The 21,714-nt window shown below is 43.5% G+C and overlaps 2 protein-coding genes across 2 annotated transcripts; both read left to right on the plus strand.

Annotated features, from left to right (window-relative positions):
- Positions 1-5,322: 5,322 nt before the first annotated feature.
- On the plus strand, positions 5,323-6,633 carry LOC119735212 (G-protein coupled receptor 84-like). Its single transcript, XM_038208918.1, has one exon. The coding sequence runs from the start codon at positions 5,323-5,325 to the stop codon at positions 6,631-6,633; it is 1,311 nt and encodes a 436-aa protein (XP_038064846.1).
- A 2,698-nt stretch (positions 6,634-9,331) lies between these two features.
- LOC119735213 (gastrin/cholecystokinin type B receptor-like) lies at positions 9,332-10,624 on the plus strand. Its single transcript, XM_038208919.1, has one exon. It carries the CDS (start codon positions 9,332-9,334, stop codon positions 10,622-10,624), a length of 1,293 nt encoding a protein of 430 aa, XP_038064847.1.
- Positions 10,625-21,714: the final 11,090 nt, after the last annotated feature.

The following is a 21,714-nucleotide window of genomic DNA, read 5'->3' on the forward strand; positions in this document are numbered from 1 at the left end:
TCTTTCGGCGTTTTTGGAAATAATAATCACTACGGAAAAGTGTTCCTTTGAGAACATCATAATATGTGTACGTGACCAAAATGCGAGTCAACTGTTGATACAACGCGCGCGTATTTACGCGTAGAATGTTCGTATTATACGCGGCCATCTTCGTGAGACCGGGGGCGAATTGGTCAAAATGCAAAGTCTGCTGTGTGAATGTTGTATGCATATCCGCTATCCAGTCTTTATATAGACCGCTTGCAGACGCCTTCGATAATTGACGCGCGAAGGTGCGCGACGCCATGTTGTGGGACAAAATGTGCATGGATAGATATGCGCTTGACCCACAACATGGCGTCGCGCGCCTTCGCGCGTCGATTATCGAACGCGTCTGCAAGCAGTCTATAGAGATCAGTGGGTAAAACAGTGTTAACACAACCAGACATAAGACCAGAAGCTTCAAGGGATAGTCAAGAAAACAAAGAAAACAAGATGTTCGTCAATTGGTGATCTTGTGCTGCAGCACAAGTTGCATTTTGAACGAATTTCGATCAAGGAAATGGCACATGTCTTCCAATATCTTAGCCTGAAATTTCACCCCTGTTGGCACGCTTCCAAAATCTTTGAGTAGGATAATTGACGTGAAAAAAATTATAAGATTTGCAATTATTTTTGGCACATTTATTTCTTAAGAATGGCACCCTCGAAAAAGGTCTTTGTAAAATTGTTACTTAGCATCTCAGTTTATAGAAACTGGAAAAAAAAAGAATAGCGTGCCAAAAATCGACCACTAACTTCCGAAAATCCGAAAATCTAAATTACATCGTGTTTAATTCGTGCAAAGAAAAATTTTAAAATAATTTAGTGGCGGTCATAACTGAAAGTGGACCCCGAAATTCGTTCTCGCACACATAATACAGGATTAACACAAAAACGCCCAGTTTTTAAAGGGTAGTCGTGTGGATGTTTCTATCCTAGTTTTAAATGTTCTTTCCGATCAACATAATCTCGTTCAAAGCGCGTTTTGTAGCCCAATTTGGCTGTTCCAGGACCTAGTGTCCCTTTAAGACGCACCGTTGGAAAGGCCTTCTTTCGTTGATTACTTCAAAATGATAGCTTGCCAGAAAGATTAATTTCACAGGGAGTTTAGTCCACTTACTATCTTTGAACCAAGTATGTTTTTCAACAATAATACGCCAGTTACTTTTTTGGATGGCTGCAAATGATAGACTATAGCTTTAAATAAGAGACTAACTTAGATATATGTTAGGATGTACATTTTTTTGAAATAATAGAAGGACTCTTTGCATTAATACAAACAAAATAATTATGAAGTGACCGCTGATAAGGACTGCATTCAAGCCAGCCCAACTAAATCTAAAACACATCGGCTGTGGGAAGGTCACCCCCTCCACCATTAATCACTTGTTGGCAAAATCGTGTCTGTTGACAAACATACCGCCACAAAGAGCGCCAACAATTGTCCAATAACATCCACGATCGTTTGCTTTCATTAGCGCCTCCAATAGTCAGATCACTCCCCAGCCCATTTTTGGGGGTTTTCTTGTTGCGACGATCGACTTACCGAAAAAGGTTCCGGCTGTATACCATGCAGCACAGAGGTATGCCGGCATATTCTTGCCCCCCCCCCCCCCCCTATCAGTCTCCCTACTTACCCCCAAGGCCAGTCTAGCTCCGTCGGGAAATGAACCACAAATTCAAATAACAGAGCAAGGGCTCGCACAACCGGCGTCGCTTGACGAGAGGTGAGGGGAGTGTCAACCAACCCCCAAAGTCGCCATTCTGTCTGCAAAACTCGTACCCCCGTCCTGCAAACAGGACGCTGGGAAGGGCTGATGAATTCACGCTCTGATTGGATAGATTTTGCAAGACCTGTGACCTGCAAGTCATCACGCGACCACGACCCTGCACAGTTTCAAACAGCCGTTAAGACTGATTCATTACTCTTTTATTCCAATTAATAAATGTTATTGTTTTAGTTGAAAAGCATTATAATGTAGGAAAATCTGTAAAACTTACCTGTGTTGTAAATTTGCGATTCCCGTCACTTTCTCAGGCTCCGTTTCGAATTCACGAAGGGTCAATCATTGCATTATGCGACGCTCAAAATGTGTCCACATAGTCCGCAATGAAAAAGAAATCACATCCGGTATGGAATGTGTGCATTTCTATGGGAAGTTTTCGGATAGCATTATTTACGCGCATTGTTTTACTGCGGTCTTGAACAGCTGCAGCCAGATGCTTTATATATAGGTCATAGGTCAATTCCTTCACAAGATTCTGTGAAGCTCATCAGTCCTTCCCAGCGCCCTGTTTGCAGGGCGGTGGGCACGAGCGAACCATGAAGGTAGCAGACCAGTAAATAAACTTCCATAGACCCCAATGGTGAATGCTCCCACTTCAGAAATTCGGGAAAAATACTCACAACTCTCCAAGGTGTTCGAGACACACATCAAATTAAAGCTTATTTCATCATCTTTCATTTTCTTTTCAATTTTTGGGGGGTCAACTGATGACTTTTAGGAGAAATTTCCATCTGAAGATGATCACCCCTGAAAATAGTCCTGAAGCCCATCGCCATTTTGAAAAACGATGCCTACACTCCATTGCAAAATAGAGCGCTTTTAGGGTCCAAATTTCATCCAAATTACACAGAACTGCAAGCTCCCAGTCGTGTTCACGGCTTCCACCCATATTTTTTTACAAACCCTCAAGTTCATGGCCCACAGCATGCTCAAATACTGAATATTTTGAGGGCATGCAAATCGTGATTTGGCCGGCGTAGGCAATTTCGGACCGATTTACTATTCCGATAATGTCCACGATCGTCCACGATCGTCTGCTTTGAACAGCGCCTCCAATAGGCAGATCGTTACCTCTGCAGCCCATTTTTTTTTAATACATGCACTTCGGGTTTAATTTGTGCCTAACGGAAGAAAAGGAGCCGAAACCACAATAATCATGGCTCGGGGGGGGGGGGGGACACAGAAAAGGGGGCTTGTGCTCGGAGGGGGGGGGCAATCGTTGTGGGTTTTTAACAATAAAGGGTCATTTGGTCTTCCCTGAGTTTTGAGCAGGGGAGGAGGAACAAGTGGGGCAGGGAACACAAGCATCGAGCGGCGGATGCCCCAGTTCACGTACGCCACTGGTGATAGCTGTATTATATTGAATTCGTGAATTTATATTGTATTTAATTTCGTGGTGGCTCTCTTACAAATCGCACAACAAAGCGTGACGTCATGTAGTCTCAGGTCGTTTAATTTCGAGTAATTTATCAAACGAAACCTGTTTAGCACCTATTCCGTGATATCAGAGAATCGACCCGGGCGTTGTAATTTGGGAAACAACCACCTGCTCTCATTAATATCATAATGAATAGTTTACAGACAACACACAAAGACGAATACCCAACAAAAAAGGGGTTATCTGATTAATTATTTTTTTCTAGTTTAAGTTGCTGGTTTGTGGGGAAAGGGATACGACAATGGCGTGTCACAAATCAGCGTTGTTTTAGTCATTTTTTTTTAGTTTCCCCGTTTAAAGGGAAGATACCACATTTGCAAACATCAACAAACGAAATGATCAAATTATTACTAAATACCTTACCGGATTGGTAGGGAATGAGAGTCTAAAACATCCTGTAAAATTGTGGCTCCTGGTGTGCTGACATTTGCAAGAAATATGGTTAGATGATATATGATAGCGTTGGGGAAAACTGGCTTATTTTCAAAACTGCTCCTAATTGTTCATATTCCGCATTTACTTTGCACTTTATTACACACCTGTGAAAAGGTACAAGCCTGCCAGACTGATTCTCTGACCTTACAATTCCCCAAAGTCTAAAAATTGCTCCGTTTCATCTCAAGTGGAGTCAGGGAACCAGACTACAAGAAAATGATTGGTTTTCTTGGTTTCTCCAGCATCTACAAGCCCAAAACGTGAAACAAGTCAGTTTAACAATATTTGCTATTACATTAATTTTTTTTCAAATCCATTCATTTCTGAAAATTGCAGCAAAAGCAAATGTTGTACATTCCCTTTATTTAAAATGAATGATATTCACCGACAATAGAATACTGATTAAGGTTTGAATGATTCATGGGTAATAACGTACCGTTACAGGTTTATTTCTGAGCTTTCAGGCATAGTGAAGTTCTGCATGTAGCCCTTTCAATATCTAGGATACGAAAGCCCAATTCAAAATAGGCTTTCTTTTAGCGTCCTTGGCTTTTTTCTTCGATTAATATAGCAATGAATGACGTCCACTAATGTGTAAATTTAAACGATTGACGTCACAGAACCGTGAAATATTTAACATTCAAATGTAAGGTTCAAATCAGAACTACGCAAAGCCATCAGTTAGTGATATTTATTACAAATGCGCGTTTTTTACCCAAAGGTATTTTTGTTGGGGTTTTCGCCCACCACATGGTATCAGTAATTCATGCCTTATGTTTAAAATGTGTATATAACTTTATTTCTTTAACATTTCTGAAATACTTGTATTTGTACACATTAATGTTTGTCGAGTGTTTCACCAAGGTACTTTTCCTTTTGATTTTAACTTTGCTTAACATTATGTAATAATTTGTATTGTATGCAGGGCCCCAGTGGATACCCTTGGTTTTTAACTGTTTGGGCAAACCCTGGGTAAAGAAATGGAATCAATAAATAAATATACAAATATAATATTATGTGCAATGAAATGTTCGCCTTCGATGACTGCAATATGCGCGCAGCACCCTGTAAACCCTTATAAAGGTGCTACATAATAGGTCTCATATTTCTCATAAACTTCATTTACCTGTCTTTAAAAATAGACGTAATTAGACCAGCGCCGTGAATGCGTAATTGTTGGTAGATACGTGCACTATATAAGACCGGGGTTCTGTCTCCCAAACGAGCAACACCACAATGGGTTATTGGTTGGTCTATAGTCTCGTCTGTTGACGAGTCAGTCTTCATTAAACCATAGAGCAAGGACTTTGCGCCATGATTTAACAGTTACCTAGGCAATGAACTTCGTCTGACATACACGAGATGGGTGTGGATAATGATATCCAATGTACTTGTATTTTGCCTGCAACGAGTTGAGCATCTATCAAGATGATGTAGTTGGTGTCTTAGTTCAGTTCGAGGCTTGAGTAAATTGAAGGATTTTGGTCTGAATCGACTCAGTCTAAACTGGCTGATCATAATGAGCGGTTCGGAATGCATTAGTACCCGAGTTATTTGTCCAGAGTGAAATGTTCCGAGAGAGGCGACACCTGCGCAGTGAAGCTTAATTTACGTAAGAATCCAATCCACTTCAAACACAACATGGAGGACATGTTTGCCTCAAATTCAACATCCGAAGACGTGTTGGTTGCTGAGGACCATTCCATCAACGTTCGATTCACTATTTTCCTCATCGCTGAAAGTTTAGTGTTTTTGCTCGGAGTGCCCGGTAACTGCCTGATTCTCGGTGTCTACTGGACCAAGACTCGTAAGACCAGCACCGATATTCTGATCAGAGCCCTGGCCTGGGCTGATCTGGCCGTCTGCTTGCTGAGAACGCCAGATATCATCGTAATTTCTCTACGTTTGGCCGGAAAGTATTTGCCGTATTCATTTTCTCGAGAGCTCATAGATGCTGTTATCACGGCATTTACAGACGCTACATTAGTCTCGTCATTCAGTATCACTGCAATGATTGCAGTCGAACGCTATGACTGCGTATGCCGTCCGCAAAAACGGATTTTCAAACCTCGACGGTCTAAGATAGCTGTTTTGGTCGCAGTGTTGTTTGCAATTGCTATTAACGCAGGACAACTTGTCCTGCATATCTGTAGAGCGTCAGGCACCGTACCGCCTCCTTTACATGTACATGTATATGGAGACATAGAACCGATTGTTGAACCAGTTTTATATGTGATTGCGTTAGTGACAATAGTTGCGTGTTACGGGAGGGTTTACGCCACCATCCGTAAACATGTCAAGGTAGGGCCCGCACAAGCGCCAACTGCACGAGATGAACACAGGCCGAGTGATCTGACACTCGAACGCCAGGTTATCTGCTCGACAAGACCGACACCACCTCCGCAGAATAATGATTTAAACTCTCGTGAATCATTTGTCGACGAGGCCGTGACAAGGTTCGTAAATACGCCAAGCACAAGTCTGACAACTGAAGTAGATTCCTACAAACGGAAATCCAGCGATGCATGCACGTCTGCTCACGTAGTATCGTTGGCACACCAAGACTCCTCTGGCCCTAGCCAACCCAATGTGATCGCCGAGCCCAAAGCTAAAACTGCGCCCCAAGACAACTCCCCATCGCAAAGGCAGAGTCGTCCAGAGCCTGGACACGCCCCTCAAAGGGTCGGTGCTGCCAAACTGCAGCGTAAGACAACCAGAATGCTTTTCATCACTAGTGTGGTGTTTCTCCTGACCTGGCTGCCCTACCTGATTTACGCCGTCAGATCGTACGCGTCTCCACATGATCAATTAGCGGAAATAATTGAGGATATTTCGATCACTCTTCTGATTAACAGCGTAGTTAACCCGCTGATTTACGGCATCGCAAACAGACGATTTAGGAAAGATTGTAAGGAAGTCATCCCCAAGATCAAATGCTGCAAATGCTCATAGTCACAGGAGTCTGTAATTTACTCTAATACACGTAAGACTAAGCACGAAACTTTCCAGGACCTTGATTATCTTGAAATCCGTGACCATTTGCAGACACCGGGAAAATAAAACAGCAGAATGGGAGAAAGAAAGCTTCGATTTATTTCCAAATGTCTGGAACAATGGCGACGTTGTAAACTCCAATAAGTTGTGGCAGTTTGCTGATCGGGTCTTATATACGAATCCCAAAATACTATTGAAACCGATGCCCTCGGTGCTAAGCCATTGTATGACATTGATGACCGTTGTTTTTAATCATCTCAACAAAAGACAGCACTGAGGCCTTCAGCTTCTGTACCAATTTGAAATCCCTCTACTCGTATTCATGAATTGTATTCATGATACATTGCATGGTTAGAATCACACTGACCTACGAAGCTATTGTCAACTTGACCACTGTCATTACGTTTACAGGTTCCATGTGGTACTTGACAGGGTGGCATATACCGTAGAAACGGTCATACGTGACGGCGGCCGCTAGGTTTACTGATACGATAAAGCAAATTCGTAAATAAGGTGTGTGGCACACACAATCGGTCCGCTTTCTAGTTAATGATGTTATAATCATGGATGTGCACCACATTTTGAAAGCACACAACGTGTCGCAGAAAGCTAAGTTACACAAGTACACATTGGTGACAGTTTGCATGGACTTGATCTGGCTAAACGTAGCGATAGCTGATATGAATGATGACCGTCGCGAAGAGCGCCAACTATTGCCTAATAATGTCCACGATCGTCTGCTTTGAACAGCGCCTCCAATAGTCAGATCGCCCCGCCCAATTTTTGATTGTGCGACAACCGACTGACCAGGGGAAAAACATCCTTCCCAAATTTCAGCACAGAGCCTGGTCTGCCGGCAAAAAAAAAGGAATTTGCCACCCCCTAATTGAAATGTGTCTGGCCACGCCCCTGACAAGTGTGTGCATGCACTTTAGGCTTGCTCCTTCTGCCAGTTCGACGATAGAAAAGGAGCCGCGAAGCCACAATCAGCCTTTTTACGAGATCCAGTGGTGGTGGTGGGGGGGGGGGGGGAGAATGGGGCCAGGCTCTTGCTCAGGAGGTGTGCACGTCAGTCGCACTTATTCGGGCAGTTAAATTTTAACCAGCACACAGGCAGAAAGAAATCGGGTATCCATTAACCGTAATAACAGTGTTTTGTATTGAATCCAGAGCGCAAAAATACTGCACGACGGACCCGAGACATACCGACGTCACGCTTTGTTTACATGTACGCTTTCTTACTGGAGCCATGTGGCTCCCTTAAGAAGCGCACATGTAAACAAAGCGTTTGCGTGACGTCATTTTGTCTCAGTTCTTTTTTTTTTAATCTTGAGTAATTTATAAAACGACATCTGTTCTATACTTATTTCTTGATAATTGGGGAATCGACGTAACATATTTATAGACCTACGACCAAGGCAATGTAATTGGGGGGAAACCATTTGCACAATGATAATTATCATTACGAGTAGTCTACAGACAACACACAAATACAAATACAGAAACAAAATGGGTTTTCTGCACTGTAAAAAAAGGTTGGGCAAAATGGATTGATAATTCGACCAGAGCTGTCGAATTATCAACTGCCAATACACTCTTGGGCAAATTCTTCCACTCTTGGGCAAATTCTTCCCACTCTTGGGCAAATTCTTCCCAATCTTGGGCAAATTCTTCCCGACAGTTTGACAGTTTTTACCCAATTCAACCCAATATGAGGTAATTTCATTGCCCAACAGTATTTTACCCGACCTTTTTACGGTGTGATCAATTGTCTTTTTGTAAGTCAAGTTGCCGGATTGTGTAGAGGTATGTGGGAGGGGGTACGGGCAATGGGGCGTCTGAAAATGTAACTATCCTCCTTTTTGGTCATTTAGTGTCCACGTTATTAATATATAAAATGAATGACGTTAACCGGCGAATGGGAAAATTGCAAGGACCGATGAAAGTTTGAATGATTGATCGGCAATAACTCGCACCGGTATACTGAGTTTATTTTCTGAACTTTTAGGCTCATTTTGATGTGATTGGGCCTATTTAGCTTACTTGGTTTTTTTTCTTCGATTAACATAGCAATGAATGACGTCCACTAATGTGTAAATGATTGTCTGTTGCAGGACCGTGTAATAATTAACGTTATGTTCGTTAGCAATCTGTCAGCCTGAACCAGCCACGATCCGGTAATAATGAGCAGCAATACAATGTAGGCTTCGATGTCCGTCAGATGAGCAGCAAGACTAAGGCTTATTTGTCGTTGCAGTCTCGTCGCCGAGTCAGTCTTTCTTTAACCACAGCGCAAGGACCTTGCTTTATGAGTAAACAGTTACCTATAAGTAATGCACTGGAAACGCTTTTCCTCTGACAATCACTAGATAGACGTGGATAATGATATCCAATTATACTTGTATTTTACCTGCAACGAGCGGTGCATCTATATAGATGACGGAGTTAGTGTCTTGGTTCAGTTCGAGGCAGAAGGCTTTTGGTCTAAAGCAACACAATTTACCAACTGGTTGAAGTGAGCGGTTTGGAATTCATTCATATTATAGAGTTTTACCAGAGTCATTTGTTCGACTTCAGCGAATTTCAGACAGAGAGGTGATACCTGCACAGTGAAGCTTGACTTATACGTAAGAATCCAATCGACTTAAAACACAACATGGACAATATTTTCGCCTCGAATGCAACGCCCGAATGTGGGGTAGTTGCTGAGGATCATCCCCTCGACGCTCGATTTACTATTCTACTCATCGCTGAAAGTTTAGTTTTTCTGCTGGGGGTGCCCGGTAACTGCTTGATTCTCCGTGTCTACTGGACCAAGACTCGTAAGACCAGCACCGATATTCTGATCAGAGCCCTGGCCTGGGCTGATCTGGCCGTCTGCTTGCTGAGAATCCCGGCGAAAGTAATTTCTCTACTTTTGACCGGAAAGTATTTGCCGTGTTCATTATTTCTAGGGCTCACAGATGCCTTTATCGCGGCATTTAATGACGTCACAGTAGTCTCGTCATTTAGCATTACTGCGGTGATTGCGGTAGAACGCTATGACTGCGTATGCCGCCCGCAAAAACGGATTTTCAACCCAAGACGGTCTAAGGTAGCTGTGTTGGTCGCAGTGTTGCTTGCAATTGCTACGAGCGCAGGACAACTTGCCCTGGATGTCTGTAAAGCATCAGGCACCATTCCTCCTTCTTTACAGGTATACGGAGAGATTGAAGAGATTTTCAAGTCAGTTTCAGTTGTGATTGTGTTAGTGACAATGGGTGCATGTTACGGGAAAGTTTACGCCACCATCCGTAAACACGTCAAGGTAGGGCCCGCACAAGCGTCAACTTCACGAGATGAATGCAAACCGAGTGTCGAACGTCAGGTTGTCTGCTCGACACGACCGACACCACCTCCGCAGAATAATGAGCTGCCGACACGTGAATCATATGTCAACGAGGCCGTGACAAAGATCGTTAATCGAAGAAGCACATGTCCGACAACTGAAGTAGATTCCTACAAACGGAAATCCAGCGATGCATGCACGTCTGCTCACGTAGTATCGTTGGCACAGCAAGACTCCTCTGGCCCTAGCCAACCCAATGTGATCGCCGAGCCCAAAGCTAAAACTGCGCCCCAAGACAATTCTCCATCGCTGAGGCAGAGCCGTCCAGAGCCAGGACACGCCCCTCGAAGGGTCGGTGCTGCCAAACTGCAGCGTAAGACAACCAGAATGCTTTTCATCACCAGTGTGGTGTTTCTCCTGACCTGGCTGCCCTACCTGATTTACGCTGTCAGATCGTACGCGTCTCCACATGATCAATTAGCGGAAATAATTGAGGATATTTCGATCACTCTTCTGATTAACAGCGTAGTTAACCCGCTGATTTACGGCATCGCAAACAGACGATTTAGGAAAGATTGTAAGGAAGTCATCCCCAAGATCAAATGCTGTAAATGCTCATAGTCACAGGAGTCTGTAATTTACTCTAATACACGTAAGACTAAGCACGAAACTTTCCAGGACCTTGATTATCTTGAAATCCGTGACCATTTGCAGACACCGGGAAAATAAAACAGCAGAATGGGAGAAAGAAAGCTTCGATTTCTTTCCAAATGTCTTGGACTATGGCGACGTCGCAAACTCCAATAAGTTGTGGCAGTTTGCTGATCGGGCCTTATATACGAATCCCAAAATACATGTACTACTGAAACCGAGGCCCTCAGTGCTAAGCCATTGTATGACATCCAGGACCGTTGTTTTTAATCCTCTCAACAAAAGACAGCACTGAGCTAGGCCCTCCGCTTCTGTGCCAATTTGAAATCCCTCTACTCGTATTCATGATTAAACTCCACCCGTGACGTCACCCTATTGTCCTAGCGCTCCATTATTTTGCACGAATGGAGCGTTGGAGGCGATACCTTCCATTCTTTTGGAATGTAATAAAGCCTCCATCACTCCATTCCTACAAAATAATGGAGCGGGAAATAAAGAAACACCAAAAATGACACAGTTATAGTTTTGCACAGTTGCAACTTTACTACACCGTTTCTCAATGATGATTTTATGCATTTTCTTATACATTTCGTACAATGCTTACGTAAGTCAAGAACCATTTTTTTTTCTCATACAGACTTTTTTCATAGGCCCTACACCGTTTCTCAAATGGAATTTTAGGCATCATTCGTACTTTTACGTGATAGTCAATAACCAATTTTTTTTATACAGTATGCTACACCGTTTCTCGAATAGAATTTTATGCATTTTCGTATACAATTTCTTACAGTGTTGAGGCGAAAGTCAAGAACCATTTTTTTCTTGTACAGAATCTTCGCACAAAGTAATGTTACATGTAACAATATAAACGTTTCAACGATATAAATGTTTCACAATTAAAGCAGATGTTTTGACAAGGTTCGCAGTACAATTTATATCTCAATCTTGTTCCTGGGTTTCAATGCCTAGCATGCAGTCCTAGAAATTCTTGATCGGCAAGAACTCAACATCCTGAAGAAATGTGTAGGTCTTTTCCATGGTGTCCAAGAAAAGTTGAAGGAAAATCACAAGTTCGTGCAATGTAAATCTGGTCTGGAACAGTTGTAGCGGTTTTGCAAAAAAAAAACCACCAAAATCTTAATCTTGCAATTTTGAGTGGTTTTAGCTCGTCCTTCCTTGTCCAATGATGAGTAGTTTGACTAGTCTCGAGTTGCGTTGGTAATGCCGTCGACGAGGTAGTCCGACTGGAGACTGCCCGCTAGTTTTGACCCTCTTCGTGACACTATCCACAGACTGCATGGCCAGAATTAGAAGAAAACAAAATCAGAAATTAGTTTTTGGGGTCAAACAACAAGACGGAAGCATAAGTTCATATTCCTGTAAATCCACTTAAGTCTTACAAAGCCGTAAAAAGCACAGGGTAGTGACGACACAGAAAGCTTCAAATTAGAACAGTTTTAGTGCAAACACGATGTCTGAATAACCTTTATCGGATAATAAATTAAAGAATAAAGCTTACTGCTATCTGACATTATCATGCTCAAAATACAACATTTAAATTTTCTGATTTTATTAGCTGTTATTTCTACTTAACAAAAAGGGTACTTCTTACCTTTATACTCATACATGTAATCTTCCTGTTCATTTGGAGTGTCGAGATGGTCTTTTATATCTTCCAGGCAAAATTTGAAGCGGCCGGCAAATTATTATCCGATATATCCATGGAGCTAGTATCAGCACCGTATCAAAGACAGTTCCCTGGCACGCTTTAATTCCACTGTATCTCACGTATTATTATCATACATTCCATAACGTCTTGAGATTGAACACTGGGTGTCATCAGCACGCTAGTCAAGAACGAATGCATGGTGCCTGGGTGGGGTTTAGCATTTTATACCAAGCGCGCCTAGAATCCAGCATTGTATTGGTTACGTAAGAACATTACGCCAACATATACTATTCGCAGTACAATTCTGTACAATTCCATTTATACTAATGCATTTTACAGTTACGCAATGAGACAAAGCGTGTGTCTTTGTATGAAACAAAGTCGCTCCATTCGTGCAAAATAATGGAGCGCTAGAAACAATAGGGGGACGTCACGGGTGGAGTTTAAGTCGGATAATGCCGCTCGGTACCGCGCCATTCGTGGGTAAGAATGGCCCTCGGGCTTCGCCCTCGGGCCATTCTTACCCACGAATGTCGCGTACCTCAGGCATTATCCTTTACATAATGATACATTGCATGGTTAGAACCACACTGACCTACGAAGCTATTGTCAACTTGACCACTGTCATTACGTTTACAGGTTCCATATGGTACTTGACAGGGTGGCATATACCGTAGAAACGGTCATACGTGACGGCGGCCGCTAGGTTTACTGATTCGATGAAGCATATTTCGAAAATAAGTTGTATAACACACACAATCGTTCCGTTTTGTAGTTAATGATGTTATAATCATGGATGTGCTCCACATTTTGAAAGCACACAACGTGTCGCAGAAAGCTAAGTTACACAAGTACACATTGGTGACAGTTTGCATGGACTTGATCTGGCTAAACGTAGAGATAGCTGATATGAATGATGACCGTCGCGAAGAGCGCCAACTATTGCCTAATAATGTCCACGATCGTCTGCTCTGAGCAGCGCCTCCATAACAATAGTCAGATCGCTTTCGCCCAATTTTTGATTGTGCGACAACCGACTGACCAGGGGACAAAAACATCCTTCCCAAATTTTAGCACAGAGCCTGGTATGCCGGCAAAAAAAATGTATTTGCCAACCCCCCCCCCCAATTGAAATCAGTCTGGCCACGCCCCTGACAAGTGTGTGCATGCACTTTAGGCGATAGAAAAGGAGCCGCGAAACCACAATCAGCCTTTTTACGAGATCCGGTGGTGGTGGTGGGGGGGGGGGGGATGGGGCTAGGCTCTTGCTCAGGAGGTGTGCACGTCAGTCGCACTTATTTGGGCAGTTAAATTTTAACCAACATACAGACAGAAAGAAATCGGGTATCCATTAACCGTAATAACAGTGTTTTTTATTGAATCCAGAGCACAAAAATACTGCGCGACGGACCCGAGACATAACGACGTCACGCTTTGTTCACATGTACGCTTTCTTGCTCCCTCAAGAAGCGCACATGTGAACGAAGCCTTTGCGTGACGTCATTTTGTCTCACTTCTTTTTTTTTATCTTGAGTAATTTATAAAACGAAATCTGTTCTATACTTATTTCTTGATAGCATAATTGGGAAATCGACATATCATATTTATAGACCTACGACCCGGGCAATGTAATTGGAGGAAAAACCATTTGCACAATGATAATTATCATTACGAGTAGTCTAACAGACAACACACAAATACAAATACAGAAACAAAATGGGTTTTCTGCACTGTAAAAAAAAGTTGGGCAAAATGGGTTGATAATTCGACCAGAGCTGGTCGAATTATCAACTGGCAATACACTCTTGGGCAAATTCTTCGCAACAGTGTGACAGTTTTTACCCAATTCAACCCAATATGAGGTAATTTCATTGCCCAACAGTATTTTACCCGACGTTTTTACAGTGTGATCGATTTTCTTTTTGTAAGTCAAGTTGCTGGATTGTGTAGAGGTATGTGGGAGGGGGTACGGGCAGTGGGGCGGCTGAGAATGTAACTATCCTTCCTTTTTGGTCATTTAGTGTCCCCGTTATTAATATATAAAATGAATGACGTTAACCGGCAAATGGGATAATTGCAAGGACCGATGAAAGTTTGAATGATTGATGGGCAATAACTCGCACCGGTATACTGAGTTTATTTTCTGAACTTTTAGGCTCATTTTGATGTGATTGGGCCTATTAGCTTACTTGGCTTTTTTCTTCGATTTATATAGAAATGAATGACGTCCACTAATGTGTAAATGATTGCCTGTTGCAGGACCGTGTAATAATTAACGTTATGTTCGTTAACAATCTGTCAGCCTGAACCAGCCACGATCCGGTAATAATGAGCAATACAATGTAGGCTGTGATGTCCGTCAGATGAGCAGCAAGACTAAGGCTTATTTGTCGTTGCAGTCTCGTCGCCGCGTCAGTCTTTATTTAACCACAGAGCAAGGACCTTGCTCTATGAGTAAACAGTTACCTATAAGTAATGCACTGGAAACGCTTTTCCTCTGACAATCACTAAATAGACGTGGATAATGATATCCAATTATACTTGTATTTGGTCTGCAACGAGCTGTGCATCTATATAGATGATGGAGTTAGTGTCTTGGTTCAGTTCGAGGCAGAAGGCTTTTGGTCTAAAGCAACACAATTTACCAACTGGTTGAAATGAGCGGTTTGGAATTCATTCAAATTATAGAGTTTTACCAGAGTCGTCTGTACGACTTCAGCGGATTTTCAGACAGAGAGGTGATACCTGCACAGTGAAGCTTGACTTATACGTAAGGATCCAATCGACTTAAAACACAACATGGACAACATTTTCGCCTCGAATGCAACGCCCGAATGTGGGGTAGTTGCTGAGGTTCATCCCCTCGACGCTCGATTTACTATTCTCCTCATCGCTGAAAGTTTAGTTTTTCTGCTGGGGGTGCCCGGTAACTGCTTGATTCTCCGTGTCTACTGGACCAAGACTCGTAAGACCAGCACCGATATTCTGATCAGAGCCCTGGCCTGGGCTGATCTGGCCGTCTGCTTGCTGAGAATCCCGGCGAACGTAATTTCTCTACTTTTGACCGGAAAGTATTTGCCGTATTCATTATTTCTAAGGCTCACAGATGCCTTTATCGCGGCATTTAATGACGTCACAGTTGTCTCATCATTTAGCATTACTGCGGTGATTGCGGTAGAACGCTATGACTGCGTATGCCGCCCGCAAAAACGGATTTTCAACCCACGACGGTCTAAGGTAGCTGTGTTGGTCGCAGTGTTGTTTGCAATTGCTATGAGCGCAGGACAACTTGCCCTGGATGTCTGTAAAGCATCAGGCACCATTCCTCCTTCTTTACAGGTATACGAAGAGATTGAAGAGATTTTCAAGTCAGTTTCAGTTGTGATTGTGTTAGTGACAATGGGTGCATGTTACGGGAAAGTTTACGCCACCATCCGTAAACACGTCAAGGTAGGTCCCGCACAAGTGCCAACTTCACGAGATGAACGCAGGCCGAGTGTCGAACGTCAGGTTATCTGCTCGACACGACCGACACCACCTCCGCAGAATAATGAGCTGCCGACACGTGAATCATATGTCAACGAGGCCGTGACGAAGATCGTTAATCGAAGAAGCACATGTCCGACAACTGAAGTAGATTCCTACAAACGGAAATCCAGCGATGCATGCACGTCTGCTCACGTAGTATCGTTGGCACCAGTGGCGTAGCCAGGAATTTTTCAGTCGGGGGGCGCTGGGGGGGCTGGAACATTTCATGGGGGGGCGTCATGTAGGGGCGTCAATCGCTTCTCAAAAGTGGGGGGCGGGGGACATACCTTGATCAGAACTGATGCAAGTGCGAAACGCGAAGCCCTTCCTGCGTGGGGGTTCGGGGCCCGCTTAAGGGCCCCGAAAAAATTGGATTCTAGATGTTCTGTGGTGTGATCTGAAGCAATTTCTTACCACTTTCCTCCATGCTTTAACTAATATTTTCTCAGCAAAAGATAATTATTTGAACATCGTTTTTGAGGTTGGAGTCATTGAATCAGCTATCGGTATTCTGAGCTATAGGCGTGGGGTTCGGGGCCCGCTTAAGGGCCCCGAAAAAAATTGGATTCTCGATGCTCTGTGGTGTGATCTGAGGCAATTTCTTACCACTTTAACCAATAATTATCTTAGCACAAAAGATAATAATTTAAACATAATTTTCGAGGTTTTCTCAGCTAAAGGCATAAGAAAAATTTTTGAACATTGTTTTCGAGGTTGGAGTCATTGAATCAGCTACCAGAATTCTGAGCTATAGGCGTGGGGTTCGGGGCCCGCCGCGGCTTAAGGGCCCCGAAAAATTTTGGATTCTAAATGCTCTGTGGTGCTATCTGAGGCAATTTCTGACCACTTTAACCAATATTTTCTAAGCAAAAGATACATTGTAGTACATAATAGGGCCCTGTAAATGAGACACGAGTTCAAAAATCTGGGGGGGGGGGACATTTGATATTGTGTCCCCCACCCTTCAAAAAGTGGGGGGGGGGGGAACCAGTCCCCCTGTCCCCCCAGGATTGACGCCCATGGCGTCATGTAGATCAATGATAATTTTTTTAGAAACTCCAAATCTCAGTGGGGGGGGGGGGGGGGGGGGGGGGGGCGACAAGGTTTCATGGGGGGGGGGGCTGTCGCCCCCCCCGCCCCCCCCCCCCCCCGTGGCTACGCCACTGATTTCAAGGATTTTTAATTGGCCTATTATTATTATTTAGCTTATATGAATGGAGGAAAAAGTTTGTGCGTGGCCGATTCGCGTGATATCGCTGACTGAAACTGTGTGACCCACGGACCACCTGTCTATAATACGTGTTCCGTGGTGTGAGCGAGCAGTGCAGTGGGTGTTAATACGCATTTTAGATTATCATTATGCGCTATGTCACGCCGGTTGTCAGCTTACTGGTCCGCGAAGGGTCGTTTCTCAGTGGTCATCATGTGGATCATTCGCGACTATTTAGATTTAGATCAATGATAACTTTTTTAGAAACTCTAAATCTCAGTGGGGGGGCGACTGGGGGGCGACAAGGTTTCATGGGGGGGGGGGGGGGGGGGGGGGTCGCCCCCCCCCCCACGCCCCCCCGGTGGCTACGCCACTGGTTGGCACACCAAGACTCCTCTGGCCCTAGCCAACCCAATCTGATCGCCGAGCCCAAAGCTAATACTGCGCCCCAAGACAATGCCCCATCGCTAAGGCAGAGCCGTCCAGAGCCAGGACACGCCCCTCGAAGGGTCGGTGCTGCCAAACTGCAGCGTAAGACAACCAGAATGCTTTTCATCACCAGTGTGGTGTTTCTCCTGACCTGGCTGCCCTACCTGATTTACGCCGTCAGATCGTACGCGTCTCCACATGATCAATTAGCGGAAATAATTGAGGATATTTCGATCACTCTTCTGATTAACAGCGTAGTTAACCCGCTGATTTACGGCATCGCAAACAGACGATTTAGGAAAGATTGTAAGGAAGTCATCCCGAAGATCAAATGCTGCAAATGCTCATAGTCACAGGAGTCTGTAATTTACTCTAATACACGCAAAACTATAGCACAAAACAACACAGGGCCGTGAATATTTTGAAATCCGTGACCATTTGCAGACACCGGGAAAATAAAACAGCAGAATGGGAGAAAGAAAGCTTCGATTTCTTTCCAAATGTCTGGAACTATGGCGACGTTGCAAACTCCAATAAGTTGTGACAATTTGCTGATCAGGCCTTATACGAATCCCAAAATGGGCCAGCCAAACGCCCATCCCTCTAAATCCGTGGGTGATTAAACTGACATTGGTATGGTGCAGCCAAAAACAAGAAAGGGAATCGTTGGGCTTTCGTTTACTGTTGAATATGGTCTCACCATCAGCCTGGACAAAACAGAGGTCCTACGCCAGTTTACCCCGTTATCTGCGGCTCCCCGCCCCTCCATCTCCCTCGAGGGAACAGAGCTGGAGACTGTAGATGACTTCAAATACATCGGCAGTGTCATCTCCAGCGACGGTTCCCTTGACGGTTCCCTTGGCAAAGAGATCAAAGCGAGGATTTGCAAGGCAAGCCATGCAAGCTCTTGGCAGACTGAGATCTCGTGCATGTTGAACCAGCACAGCATCCGGCAGTTCACCAAACTGTGTACAAGAGAGTTGTGCTCACCAGCCTTCTTTATGGATGTGAGACCTGGACCTTGTACAGGAGGCACGCCAAACTGCTGGAACGCTTCCACACGCGCAGCCTGAGATCGATTACTCTCGGCATCCAGTGGCAGGGCAGGATCACGAATCTGGAGGTCCTGGACAGGACAGAGACCATTACAAGCATCGAAGCTACTGATCTTAAAAGCCCAGCTTCGATGGACAGGGCATGTCATCCGAATGGATGCCGACTCCAGAATTCCCAAGCAGCTTCTCTATGGCGAACCTTGCTTAGGCAAAAGAAACCGGGGAAGGCCTCAGAAGCTCTTAGTAGTAGAAACATTTATTTCAATGTTGCCATTTCCACACAATAAAATGTTACAATGCCGTGTAAACATATTATACAGAGCAAAATGCAAGGAGTTATGTAATTGTGTATAATAATGTACATGGATCAATACTAGAACAAATTTACGACAACATTAGGTATAAGGTGAAGCGTCACGCTTTTGTACCCTAACCTATCGACAGACAAGTGGACATGACCAAGAAAAACAGAGACAGTGACAAAGGACAAAATGGACAACAGTGAGACACACAAAGACACAACCTAGAAAAACACAAACTGGTATGAGACGAGGGCATACATCTAGATTCATACATTATAACTAGTTATTCGAATAAACGTAGAAAAACACAAACTGGTATGAGACGAGAGCATACATCTAGATTCATAAATTATAACTAGTTGTTCGAATAAGAATTGAGTAGATGTGATCTAAGGTTTTTAACAAAGACAGAGAAGGAAGGTGCTGATTTTAAGAAGTCATCTAGACTATTCCAGTATGCACCACGTTGATTAACGCTATTTTTAGACAATGTTGTTCTGTTGAATTGGACATATAAATTTATCCTACTAGTGCTTCGGGTATTATACAAATGAATATCAGATGTGAGCATAAAGAAGGGGTTGACACTGTCTTCAAACTCAAGATAGTGTCAAGGCCAACATCGTCCATGCTGGAATACCCCCGAAGTACATGTAGCTAGAGGAGCTTGCGTAGGACCGGGCACAGGCTGGCGTGCTGTGACAAAACAAGCAACCGACAGCTGTGAAAAAAACCGCCGAAATAAAGTCATGGAGGCCCGGGAGAGGAGGAAGGCAGCTGCAGCAGCAGGACCCGAAGCGCTAGGCCAGTTTGTCTGCCCTCACTGCGGACGTCTATGCAGATCAAGACTGGGAGTCCACAGTCATATGAGAGTTTACACCACTACCGAATGAGAGGCACAGACGTCATCGTCGGACGCGACGGACTACCAATGAAATGAATGTTGAATGTCAAAGCTATATTTGTTTGTAATTTTTTATGAGCTAATCTCGCGAAAGAATATGAAATGTATTTTTTTTTATTGCAGTCCTTGAAAGTGCACCTTTATGTCCCTTTAACCTTATTTTCAATTTTCATTTTGCCATTTTCAAGTGTATTTTGCTGCCTTTTTGGTTTTATGCTATATAAAAATATATATTCATGAGCAAGTTTTCCGTAGTCTGGTTCCCAGACCTGACAATTATTCCCGACGCTCACGTCTTAAATTGTAGGTCAGGCAGCCTCCGTGGCTAAAAAATAAACATGACGACATTAATAGCCCTTTTTCAAAGCGCGGCTTCGTTTCCGATTTCGCTTTATCACTTGTAGCTTTTAATGTTCTGATCAAATCTTTAAATAAATCACTTACTTCGTAATATCATACAGTTATGATGATACAGTTTGATGTTTTTGTAAGATAAGATTGAGTAATGTTGATCTGGAATCTTCAAAATTACGGAACCAAATAGCACTGTTAGCAGGCGGAGCCGAATGAAGACCGAGTTTTGGAAAATCTCGGTAACGGTCGTCAAATTCAAAATTGTACATGACGCAGCAAAAAAGTTCGCCCGTACGATATGAGTATATTTGATGCACAAAATCGTCGTTGAATTTCAAGTTTTCTAAATGAAAACAATGAATATTAATTATCAAATCATTTAAAATAAAATTAATAAGCAATTAGCAGTTAATTAAACCTATATTATATACTCGGAAATACTCGGGCGCTATCCGATTTTCGACGAAACGACTTCGGCAAACTTCGGAAATTTTCGGAAAAAGGAGGAATTCCTCCCGTTTTTGTCACGTGACGTAAATTGTAATACATTGTATTACCGGAGGCTACCGGACCTAAGAATCATCAGGAATAGTCGGAATCTTTTGGTCTGGGAACCAGACTAGTTTTCCGGAAAAGCTTGAAAAATTGTAAAGGTTTAAAGAAAAGTGCACTTTTCAACAAAATTAACCAAAAAGGAATATTAATTAGTTTGCATACACTAAAAGAGGATCAGACAGTAGCACAAAATATGTTACTCAGAAATATTCACTTCATTTAACCACGTCCCCAACAAGGGCGGATCCAGAACACAATTTTTTGGGGGGCCAAAAAATTTTTGGTACTCCAAAAAAGTGGGTCCAAAAATTACGGCGTGGGGTTCGGGGCCCGCCTAAGGGCCCCGAAAAAAATTTTGGATTCTAGATGCTCCGTGGTGCGATCTGAGGCAATTTCTGACCACTTTAACCAATGTTTTTTTGAGGAAAAGATGGTGGTGTACTCATTGCCTGCCTTTTTTGCGATGTCACATAAAAAAAAAAAAATTGGTTTCGTTTTGGGGGGGGGGGGGGGGGGGCCATGGCCCCCTTTGGCCCCCCCTGGATCCGCCCTTGGTCCCCAAGAGTTACTTACAACGACGTGTAGGCCTATTGCTAATTTAAACGCACAGTGTTATTTTTCCGTCCGCATACAAAAACAAGCACCGATTTTAAAAGCACAGCCAGGCACCCGGCTATTCCTCTAGTTTTGCATACATGTGAAACTTTTGTTGCACAGTTACCGGATCTAGAGAAGGCCGGGGTTAAGGGACACCCCCCCCCCCCCCTTCAGCCCAGCGCTGACATATTTTTAATGAATGGGGCCCAAAAATAATAAATGGATGCTAAAGTTCCTAAATTTATTCTCGAGTTGCCTGTTCCATCTCGAGAATGTTTACAATCTTGTTAATGCGCGAGGGGTATCTGTGTTTTTGAGGGGTACTTTTGCATTACAAGAGAGGAGGCAAATTACTGTTCAGCGCGATCATAATAATTTCTTGACCTGTTTGAGGGGCAGTCATCTCCAGGTGGCACATAATTATGCAAGAGGGGCAATTTTGTTGGCCTTCCCCCCC

This window comes from Patiria miniata, unplaced genomic scaffold (assembly GCF_015706575.1).
Source record: "Patiria miniata isolate m_02_andy unplaced genomic scaffold, ASM1570657v1 HiC_scaffold_29, whole genome shotgun sequence".
NCBI lineage: Eukaryota > Metazoa > Echinodermata > Asteroidea > Valvatida > Asterinidae > Patiria > Patiria miniata.

Coding starts and splice junctions, on each gene's coding strand:
- LOC119735213 (XM_038208919.1), top strand. CDS start 9,332: ATGGACAATATTTTCGCCTCGAATGCAACGCCCGAATGTGGGGTAGTT.
- LOC119735212 (XM_038208918.1), top strand. CDS start 5,323: ATGGAGGACATGTTTGCCTCAAATTCAACATCCGAAGACGTGTTGGTT.